General features: G+C 39.8%; 1 protein-coding gene across 2 annotated transcripts in view; it reads left to right on the top strand.

Moving 5' to 3' along the window:
- The first annotated feature begins 1,506 nt into the window (after positions 1-1,506).
- tmeff2a (transmembrane protein with EGF-like and two follistatin-like domains 2a) overlaps positions 1,507-11,496 on the top strand; it is a 122,946-nt gene continuing 112,956 nt past the window's right edge. For both annotated transcript variants that reach the window (XM_042426642.1, XM_042426641.1), the window contains exon 1: positions 1,507-2,397. In XM_042426642.1, coding sequence (XP_042282576.1) covers positions 2,208-2,397 — 190 coding nt within the window. In that variant the 5' untranslated portion in view covers positions 1,507-2,207. The remainder of the gene's footprint in view (positions 2,398-11,496) is intronic.

The raw sequence follows: 11,496 nt of genomic DNA, 5'->3' as shown, positions 1-11,496 counted from the left end.
TGATCCGTTGCACTGGGGGTTATGTTCCTTGATTTGGAAGAGTTTGGGCACGTTTGTTTAGAGATGGCTCCAGAGACTAATAACAGTGTTCAAGTGCGGGAATGCAGTTCTGTTTACAGTGCTTCACTAGCTGGTTGTGCTACATACTACTTGACTTTGTACTGTTTTGTATATGTAAAATATATTTTACATAGGGGTACATAGGGAGGATTTACATATAGGGAGGGTGAAAACTTGATCACTGTTACTCTTTGGAGCCCTTTTTAAACAAACTAATATGTCCAAACTCTTCGGGGCGAAGGAGCATGTCACCCAGTGCAACAGTGTGACTAATTCATGTGTTTCTGTAGTTTTGATACAACAAGGGAGGTCTACGGCACAGAGGAATAAGATAAACCAGGCTTTGGATATACACACAATACTTGTAAGTAGATCAGTTCATTGTTAGTTTGGCTCTGCACATGAGATTTGTTGACAATATTGAAAATCACCAGCCAAATCCCTGAAGTTGTTTTTGCTTTAATTAATACAGGTATAACCAAATAGTGTCACAAGTTGTTTACAGATGTCAGTTTATTAATAGATATTGTTATGGCAGTTTTTAAGGCTATGACAATAGTTGCACAAGAGAACCATGTTTGAATTCACTGTCATTGTCACCAACATCTCAGATGCGTCCTGGTGCTAGTCCAATCCCCCCTCAATGTGTGTGTGTGTGTGTGTGTGTGTGTGTGTGTGTGTGTGTATGTGTGTCGTGACAAGTTGCTATTGCAGCGGATAAAACGTGTGTTATGAACCCCATAGCTGAGACAACCGATAGATATTATCATGTAATGACCTCCGAATGAAAAGAAGTAAAAGGTTAATCTGTTTACAGGCAGCTGCAGCTTTGCTTACTTAATATCATGAGGTCAAGTGTCTAGCTGTGACGGGCCTTAACAGCAAACCCTTTGTTTCCTCTATATAAATGCTTTTCCATGCGCATGGCTTCTAATTTCCTTGGTTCAAAGAGGGTTAGTGTTCACAACCTGATGTTAGACTTGACCTCTTTAACTCCCTCAGATGCTATACACTTTCTAGGGCTTTCATGGCCGAAAGCATGTCAATTAACAGACGTACCCTGCCCCGCGTGACAGCAGTCGGTTATGTCCAAAAATATATGAATAATATTTGGGTCTCTTTGGATTGCCTGGAGGCAGAGGCGCAGGAATAGCATCAGTGTCGTTTCAAAGCGGAGCAATTATCCCAGGCCAGGCTGGACGAATCGATTTCTGCAGACTTTTTAAATGCTCCTGGCCAATTATAAAAGCAGTGCATCCTCCCCTACTGCCCATCCCTGGCATAGGCATCACCAACTGATAGGACTAGGCCTGGAGCACTCTGTCTTTCGTGTCTTTATTCCTTCTTTCCTTTTCTGTTTTTTTTTTTTTTTTTATCTTTCTCATTTTGTCTTCGTCCTTTGTGCCTACCCCAGCAGTAAGATATTCCAATTAGCTATTACTAAGCCCCCACCACCACCATACATTTCGCATCACACTCCACGTGATCATAACCAAGCTAGAAACCAGCTGCTGGTGGGAGAGAGAGGGTGAGTGATGGAGGGAGGGAAAGAGAGAGAGAGAGAGGGAGAGAGAGAGAGAGAGAGAGAGCGCCAAACACCGACTCACTGCGACTCAGAACGCACCACACATACTAAGTAAACGGGGGATCGCTCCGCTCGCGCAGGAGAGCTGCTCGTTTCACCCGTGGTGGATACTATTACACAACTGCCGTCGTCTCCAAACCTTGTCCGTTGGATACTTTGCCTACATCCTCTCAGTTTTACAGTTTTCTTACCTGCTTTTGTATCACCCCCTGTTTCTTTCCCATCTTTCCTCCCCCTCTCCTCATCCTTGAGCATCCTCCCCTTCTCGCAAGTCTTCTTGCCTGCCTGGCTAACTTTTCCACCCGACTCCATCCCACACAACCTCCTCCATCGCTCACCAAACCCTCAGTTTCACCACCCGTCCTCCTATTGCAGCAGCCTCCCCTTTGGAACGGGCGGAACCCATTTGGTCAGTCCACACGGGACACTACATGGGGCGCACGGTCGGAAAATGGTCTGCTGTCGGTGTCTAGGCGCCCCGCTGAACCTGCCGGGATTGGAGTTGTCAGTGCGCGTCTGCATTTCTTTCCCACCTCGCCTGTGCTGTCGGGGCCAGTGAGATATGGGTCTCTCCGTGGCGGCGCAGGCACCACTCAAGGAGCCCCGACGCCTGCGCCAGTGGAGCGGGACGGCGGGAGGCTGGCTCAGGATCACCCTCGTATCGTTTCTCGCCACTTTACCTGTGGAGCAGCTGCGCGCCTTCCCTTCCTCCCTCAGCGACTGCCAGACGCCGACCGGCTGGAACTGCTCCGGTAAGAGTCATATCATGAAGGCAGAGTTGCAATCTCTCTAGGTTTGCGCTTTATCTAGATGTGCACCTATTGTCCAAGTTACGCATATAAGAATAAACCATCAGGACTAAGCAGCATTAGAGGACCGAATTAAAGTTAACAGCTGTAATAACAAGTCTGGCTTCATGCTTTTCTCTTATAAAGTGTTGCCTATGCCTTTGTCCAGTAACCATGCCTGGGTTTCATACTGGTGCTGTGGAATATTTGGGCTGCAGATACTGACGACTGCAAAGCCCCCGTGATGAGTGAGAGGATGCACAGTTTGGGGTTGCTTGATGTTCATTTAGCCTTGTTGAGTTTGTCTCGGGGCATGCCAGCAAGGCACGCACAGCCGATCATGTCTGAATAATCACTTGCAGCCAAGAGATCGATGCTTTCGATCGGACACAAAGTGAAAACAGCAACATTAAGGAACATTTTAGCGAGAAATATAGCAGGGAATGATTGAGAGGATTGTCCGCCAGAATAACGTGGTACGCCACAATAATCATACCAGCGCTTAAGAGGCTATGGACACTCTCAGATGTTTCGTCGTGAAACTTGAACATAGCCTACATGTATTTTACTCTGGTCCGCTTGTGGGTTATTATTCCACCTTCTGACAGTTTGATCAATTCGACTGGCTGTAATTCCCAATTCGCGCCCGATAGATTATAAATCTGATATTATTGGCTTTATTTAGCACCCCAGTTGCTTCATTTAGTGTTACTTTAAATATAAATGTAGTCGTTTCTTTTATAGGCCACCAGCTGTAAACTTGTTTCCTCTCCGCGGTGCCCAGAGCGATAAAAGGAGCGGACCGGGCTGCAGAGCACAGCGCCTCGCCATATATTTCCCCTGTCGCCTGTCCAAGTCTGAACCCTTAAAATAGCTCCGAGCCGATTCCACACACTCATTGGCAGTAGCAGTATTGATATTATAGCTCATAATAGCCACGCATCAATATGGAGGCATGACTGCCGTTTTGCAGCTTGAAACTTAGTTCGAGTCCTCTTGGATGGCATCCTAATAAACAAAAGAGGAAATATTATATAGCCTATTGCAAACATCATGGAAATATTCTCTATAGTGACAGACAGCTCTCAGTAGATTAAAATAAATACTGATTCCTGTTTGATTCATTTACAGCGGACAAAACAAAATCCCCTGTCAGATTATGATAGAGATGTTATATCATAGTTTAAAAAATGAATTTGATTATGATAATAGACTATTAATTAGAAGATAAAAGGATAGGCAATATCATTAGATTATGATTGCTGTTCATTGTGTTTGGGATATTGTTGTCCTTATACTAAGCAGCTTTGATGTTTAATTTTTTTTTTATTTTTTTTTTTTACGAAAATGAAAATCTGGGCAGATTTCAGTGGCAGTCTAGTTTTCAGTTTTCATTTTTTCTACAATTTTAGTCTAGATGTTTAAGTTTTCTAAGAATCCTTTATGTCAGTAGTGGTGCTGAATAAATCCATCTGTTTTACTGTAATATATTATTTTGCAAAGATCCCCCATTCATTTATTCAGACTATATCACAATATCATATGTATCGTTGTATATTGGAAGTTTATTTTGTGCTGCTTGTTGATGTTGCTAATGACTGATAATGGCACACATCCTGCCCAAATACACACTCGCCTGCCTCCCCACTTCCTGACACACTCATATGCATTTAGACGAAGGCTTTTATCCTACACGCCTTGAGGAAGCTTAAGTGCATACGCTGACAGCAATGCACACACACACACACACACACACACACACACACACACAGAATACAACAAGTCACACATGGTCCATTGTGAAAAAGATACATTTATTTTTAATAACAATCATTTTAAAAAAAAACAGACAGTAATTGCACATGGCTTAATTATCCCTTCTGCATATCATGAAACACTATTATGTGACAGTTTTCAGTCCAGGGGGAAAAAACCAAAGTTAAAAAACAGTGTGCAGATGAGTTCAGTGTCATTTTACTTTTAAGTCGTAGATAATGGGCAGTAGTGTCATGAAAACGGGGTACCAGTCCCCGCAGTGTCGCATTTGAACAAGTGTTGAATGAGATTCTGTTTAATGGAATGAAATAATGAGGGAGAAAAAAAAAAACTTGCTTTGACAAAGATTGTCATTCTGTTAGGTTTGCATCTGTGGACTGCCATGAAAAGCCGCCACTGAAGGCTTCACTGAGGCAGAACAGAGGATCCCACAATAATCTTGACACTTAGTTAGTCCTTGTTCTATTGTGAGTGCAGAGATAGACTTTGTCTCCAGATGCCTTTGGTGGACCCAGTGTGTCATTAGGATAAATGTTATGTATAAAGCTGCACTAGACAGTGTTTGAAAGGTTTTGCTGCAACAGAAATGAGTGCTTGTTCCCACAGCTTGAGATCCTGAATGTTTTGTAAATCATTTTTTCCTTCTTGAAATAAAACCTGCCTTAACTAAACCTGCATTTTGGCCACTTGGGGGCAGTGGAGTCAAGCTATAGTATCAACTTATAAAGTTGTTAGATTTGACGTGTTAACAAACCGTTGCTTATTCACATATATAGCATGGAGCAACATTAGCATTCATTTGGAGTTGTTTTTCTGGTCACCTGGTATATGTAAATCCAATATTCGCATCTTGTAGCTCTGTTTTAGTCTCTACCAACTCCTGAGAAAAATATAGAGAAAACTACTCCACTATGTTCGCAAGCTAGTTGCTAACTTTGTTTGTCTGCCACTTGGTACTGGTCAGGTAGTGGTCAGTTTATTAAAATGTTTTAACTGAAAACAGCTGCCTAGTGCAGCTGGAATCAGCGCTGGTGAAAGTGGGCTGGAAAACCAAAACAATGAGCTGAAAGAAGCTAAAACACGTGTAAGAGTTTAGAGGAACTGTAGAGTTGAGTGCTAATTCCTTCTAGGTTCATCACTACAAGCAAGCCCTTTCACATAATCTTAGTTCATTATTAATATGATCCATTAGATCATAGATCCATTGTTAATATGAATATATTGATTATAGCCACTTCAATGGTCTTTTGAACAAATTAGAACATTTTTATGAAATGGTGGTGGTTGAAGTGTGGTTATGATGGTAATTTATGTATAAACATTAGTATTATTATTAAGTGGAAAGGCTGGTGTTCCATTAATTAAGATTCTATACATGGAAAATGAACATGGGAAGCTAATTCTCTCTAGGACACTAGGACATTTTACTTTTTCTTTTAAATTCATTCAGCACAGTTGACTGTGTATTCAGTATTTTGTGTAATTATCACAGTGAAAACATAATGGCAGTTTGCCTGTAGTTTTTGGATTGTATCATTTTAAATAAATGAGAGAAGTCTGTTATCTTCAATGAGTGCACATTTTTGCAGACTTTTTCCAACAGCCAGCTCATGCCTTTCTGCCATTTTATTCATCCATATTAAAAACAAGTTGAAGCTGAGAATGTTAATACTCACTTCTTGTTGAATGTCAGTTTCAGTCAGTCCAATTTCAGTTTTATTCAGTTTTGCACCGATTGCAGTAGTGGTTGATTACAAAGGTTGCACAGGTTTTGATGCATTGATTGTGTTTGTGATTGTTGATTGCCATGTGTTGTGATGAAAAACTGGAGAACACTGACGGCCTTAACATTAACCTATCGTATCGTTGAGTTATCAAGGACGCTTTTGTGTTTTGTATTGAGAAATTTTACAGATATCATTAAAAGAAAACCTTAACATGGTGGCAGTGAGGAAAATACTTCTGGGCAGCAGGTCCTCCGGTCAGCCAATCACAAAGCTTCAAATCCTGGATTTCAAATTCAATACATCCCTGGGACACTCCAAAATCTATATTTTTTAAATTGAAAGAACATCATCAAACAGTTACATAAAATAATAGCAACATCAATAACGACCACCATAGCAATGATAGAAAGTCTGAAAAAAAAATCTTCATAATAATTAACAAATTAAACATCATATATATTCACTAAATGAAGATTATGGAAATAAAATGCATATTTCTGGCTAAAAATGTTATCAAAATGCATATTAATGCCAAAAGTATCTTAAAATATTGAATTTTTCACTGAGAATAAAAGGAATTTCAGCCATTTTGTTTGCTTTAGCAGAGAAACTTGACGGTCACATGACAGCACATGCCTGATAACAAGCCTTCTGCGCCTTCTGGGCTCCAAAAACATTGGCTCACTGAAATAAATGGGTGATAACAGCCTCCTGAACTTACTAGTAGGTTTAGTAGGCTCCTTCAAGCCTGTATGTGTAGGACAGATGCGTGTTATGTGATAAAACCTATTCAATAGGCTGATAACAGTCAAATCGGGTGAACAGTATGACTGATATTTACTACTTACATCTCCTGTTGGGGTGTCTCTGTGCAGGGGCCACAATCCCTTCTTCACTGAATCCCACTGCTATTGTTAACTCTGAAAGGCCATGTGATGCTTTGATTGTGAAAGTGACAGGGATAAGTGCAGAATATGCAAAGCCCCCTGTAAATTCCATCAAGGGGAGTGAATTACCAGAAAATTGGCCATCTGCTTCAAAGATTTGTCAAGACAGAGGTCAAAAGTACTTCACTTGCATGCAGGTCCACACCTCTGACAGGATACAATAGCAGAAAAATTAAAGTATGAAACAAGGCAGTTGTAGAGACGATAAGTAAAATGAGAGTATTACCTGAAAATGTTTTATTTTTCCACTTGGAAAAACAGCGTTAAAGACGTGCTGTAATTAAAGCACCTCATTCTGATTATGATCTGGGAGTTTTTATTGCTCAGAGTTATTGTGCATTTTAATAACCTGACAAAGTGAAAACTAAACTATCCGTCTCTTCATGACAAACCTGTTGCAAACTTATAGAAAAAAAATAAGCCCCCGGGCACGAGAGAGGTCAAGAAAGGATGTCTCACCACTGTGGTTGTTCAGCCCTCATTATTAATTCACTCTACTTAATTATTGATCAGTACAATGCTTAAAACGGGGGAAGGACTCCTCGTTGTCCTTAGTGTTGTGAAATTCCAGGTAGGTAGGAGGAGATGCATTTGGCTGACAAGCTCTCTCCTTTAGACAAGTAAGTGCTTCGCTTGCCATCTTAATCGTTAGCATATAAACATTACCTTTTCAATATTTGATGTTTGCCAGCTTGTTTCTCCTGGCAAACATCAAATATTGATGTTTGCCAGGAGAAACAAGCTGGCAAACGGCCATTTTTTTTTCTCCTGGCAAACAGGGCAGGGGCAGGAAGTGTAAGTTTTCCTGGCCTCTGACACAGTGCAACTTGGGCTGTGCACAGCACCTGTATCAAACAGCACCCATGACATTTTCTAAAAGAGGGAATGAGAGGGAAGGATTTCACTCGCATGTACAGTCTGTGCACAAAGAAAATAAGAAAAGATCATACAAAGTAAAAAAAAGTGCAGCGAACAGACAAATATCGTCTAGATGCACAGTAACCAATGAAAGCTGAAATCCTTGTGAATATCACATTGAATATTATTACCTTAGGAATTCATTATCATGTGCGATCACTGTTGTGCCAGAAAGTTGCTCCTTCCACTGTCAAGATACTATACAATATCTGTCACCAGGTCCCTCCCTGCAGTTATTTTTTGTAACTTTGTTGATGTAGACATTTGAGTCTGTTCTACTACTAGATTAGATGTTATGAAGAGCAATTTGTAGGTTGAATTCCTCTATAAATTTATACTCTAGGTATCATAATGTTATGCAGGTTTCAGTATTTTCAACCTCATCAACGTCAAACTAAATCCTGTTCAGATGCCAAATGTCGCTCTTGAAGGCCCCGATTTTGAATCAGTGTCGAGTGTTTAATAGTTATGATAGTCCTGCAGCAGTTCGGGTTAATGATTAAAAAAAGGTCTCTTGTACTTATTAAGATTTTTTGACATACAATATAATCAAAACGTGTTTCCATCAAAGAGTCTGAGCTCCCGTACTGACAGTTATGGTCCATTTATGTCTATTGCACTTTGGAAATGTTCATCTTTAGAGAAAAGGCTTATTAGAGACGTGACATGATTTGACATGATTTAAAGTTTTGGAAATCTAAGCACAGTGTTGGAACTTTTATTTTTCAGGAAAGTGTTACGTAATGTATACATTTTCTTTTCAGATTTTTTTTTCTTTTAATACACAGATTGTCTACTTGTTTATGTTTTTTTTAGACGGGCGCTCTATAGTTGTCAGAACTGAGTTTCTACTCAAAAATGGATCCCGGGTGGAGATAACAATAAATGGTTTACTTTGATAAGTGATGTGGATGTTACAGCCAGCTAATCCTACAAGTGTGAAAAACTTAGTTTGTATCTTTTCTTCCACTTTTTTTTTTTTAAAAAAAAAAGGTTATTTTTGGGCCTTATGTTGCTTTATTAGATATCGACAGTAGAGAGATGACAGGAAATGAAGGAGAGAGAGATGTGAAATGACATGTGGGGGGATTTTGTGGTTCACGGTCAGCGTCTTAACCCTTAGGTCACAGGGACAACCCTTATCTTTACCTTCTCAACAAGCGGAACGGCTTTGGCTTAGATGCACCTAGAAGCTGACGAAGTAAATGTGGACATCAGAAAACGAATTAGTGAAAAAAAAAGGCCACTTATTGTTTTCTCTCTCCTGTCAAGTTGTCCAAATTTTACAGCACCCCATTTTACGCTCCTGACTGATCGTGTTTTAGTGTCATAGAGCAATTGCTCCATTACAACAAATCTATATTGATGCTGATGTTTTCCGAACGTATGCACTCAGATTGCAGAATTCAAAAGTTGCCACCTAAGTGAACCTGAAAAAGGATTGCAGCAAGGGCCGAATTTGTTTCATGGCTAAAAGACATACATCCCTAGGATAATGAAAACTGACTTCTGTGCATGTCAGGGTGATTGTGTGTCATTTATTACTGTGAAAGTAATGACATTTTTAAGAATATTGCATTCCCCAAGCTATCAGCTGACAAATATGATATATTACCTCTCAGGTTTCAGTATTGTAGATCTATATTTATAGTCGCTGTTAGGCACTCATTGTCATATAACTAATTGAGATTTGTGTTGCGTTTTCTTTGAAGCCTAAATCCTGTTTGCCGTGATGTTTCTGAGGAGTGATCATCTGGGACATTTATTCTATTATTTTTTTTATACTTGTTTCATTCAGAGGCTTGACATCCATGACAAAAGCTGATGCATCACTTGCAGCCTTGTAAACAGTTCACAGAAACAATCTCTGTTGTGATTGAAGTTTAGACAAAGTTTCTTTCTTTTGTCTCGAATTTTTTGATTGCTGCAACTGTGGTAGTTGTTTACAAGTGATACATGTATTTTTCTTGCTTGCTGGCTGCCGAAGATGTTCAAGCCACACAAGAAGACAGTGGCAATGAGGAGGAGCCACATTCTCTCTTTTTCCTTTCATTTAATAAAAACAATGGGTTCTCTATAGCCTGCTGTCTAGGAACCTTGAAAAAATGCTAAAATATCTAACTAAAATGATCAGCTTGGGGTGATTTCAAACACACACACACACCCACGCGTGCACACACACAAAATCCTGTCTTACAAGCTAGGCTGAAAGGGATCTCATATTTTTATATTATTTGTATACACCTAGCTGGTACTTTGATTGTCACCGTAACAATGCAGCTCTCCAGAGAGTATCATCAACATGCCAGTTGCCTGGGTGCCAATTTTTTTTTCTGGCTTTCCAGATTACTTCATATTGCCCTCTGTGGGCTTAGGGCTTTGTTCCATCCATGCACTCCAAACGTCGAGACCTCTCATGTCACTGTTCTTGGCTCGATGATTGTATATTTGCACAGAGAGCTTGCGTTTTATGGTCATTCAGGACCCTGGAAAATTGCAGGTTTGTTTTAGCACGGGCTTGACTTCCATGGGGTATTATTGCCTGCTAGGTTGTTTCATGCCAAGGAGGGGTTTTAGAGGGAGAGGAGGGTATTGGATTATTTTAGTTCGGTTACAAAGGTGCTGAGTGTAAGTGTCCATTATAAAAGGACATCTCTTAATAGAAACTAGCATTGTAAAATATCTAACTCATAGGTGGTTGATGAGGAGTCCAAAGCTGAGAAGATTTAAATTTATTCAGTATATATATATTTTATTAAAGTTAAAGTTTCTACTAAGGCAAAAGAGATGTTTTTCACAGGGTTCATTGTGTTGAGTCTCATTTAACCTTTTATTTGAGTGCAGCACTTGTGAAACTTTGAATCAATATCACTTGGATCACTCCTGGAGATTAAAAAATATGAGGGTGGTTTCAAAGTACTTTGTGTTTTGATGAGCTCTGAATGAATATCTGTCATACTAAACTGTAAATTTCTGATTAACTTTTTAGCTTTTGTTTGTATGTTTGCTTTTGTAGATTGGTTGGTTTGTGTTGTTTAAATGTTTGAATGATGGCAAAACCTTGGCCAAGTCTGACTGAAACATAGAGCTACAGGGTTGGGTAGAGAATAGTAAGAGTGTAGCGTTGTAAGAAGACATGCTGCTGAAGTGTCCTTGAGCATGACAGTGATGTCTTACCTGCCCCAGGAGAGCTGTTAGCAAGCTGAACATGACATTTGTGCTCCCTGTAGAGGATGGCACGCCTAAAGAGAATATCTGTATGAGATCAGTTAAGTACTCAATTAGGAGATTTTTGTTCACACTGGATGTGCCTGGTTAAATAAGGTTAATTAAGATAACCTAAAATTGGATTTATAATATATTTTCGTACCTATCTCACCCTCTGGAAGAGCAAATGCATTTTCCAAAGGTGCTTAAAGTGGCAATACTTGTCACTGAAAAAAGAAGACACATTAAATTATGTAGGATTTAAATGTTCACAATATAACAACCATCAAAATGTTCAGTGGATTTTCACTAGATCTGAGCCGCATAGGTAAAATTCTTTGCATGCATAGCTTTCTGTTTATTAAATCCATGTATTATCCATTACCCCATGCCGCAAAGCATGAACTGAGACAACTACAGGAACAAACCCCACATTGTTCATCCTCAGCTTCAAATTCCGATTTTCTCACTTCTGGACTTCAGGCTCT

The sequence above is a fragment of the Thunnus maccoyii genome, chromosome 11, assembly GCF_910596095.1.
Source record: "Thunnus maccoyii chromosome 11, fThuMac1.1, whole genome shotgun sequence".
NCBI classification, from domain to species: Eukaryota; Metazoa; Chordata; class Actinopteri; order Scombriformes; family Scombridae; genus Thunnus; species Thunnus maccoyii.
The sequence above is the reverse complement of the archived record's forward strand: the minus strand, read 5'-3'. Positions and strand labels throughout refer to the sequence as shown.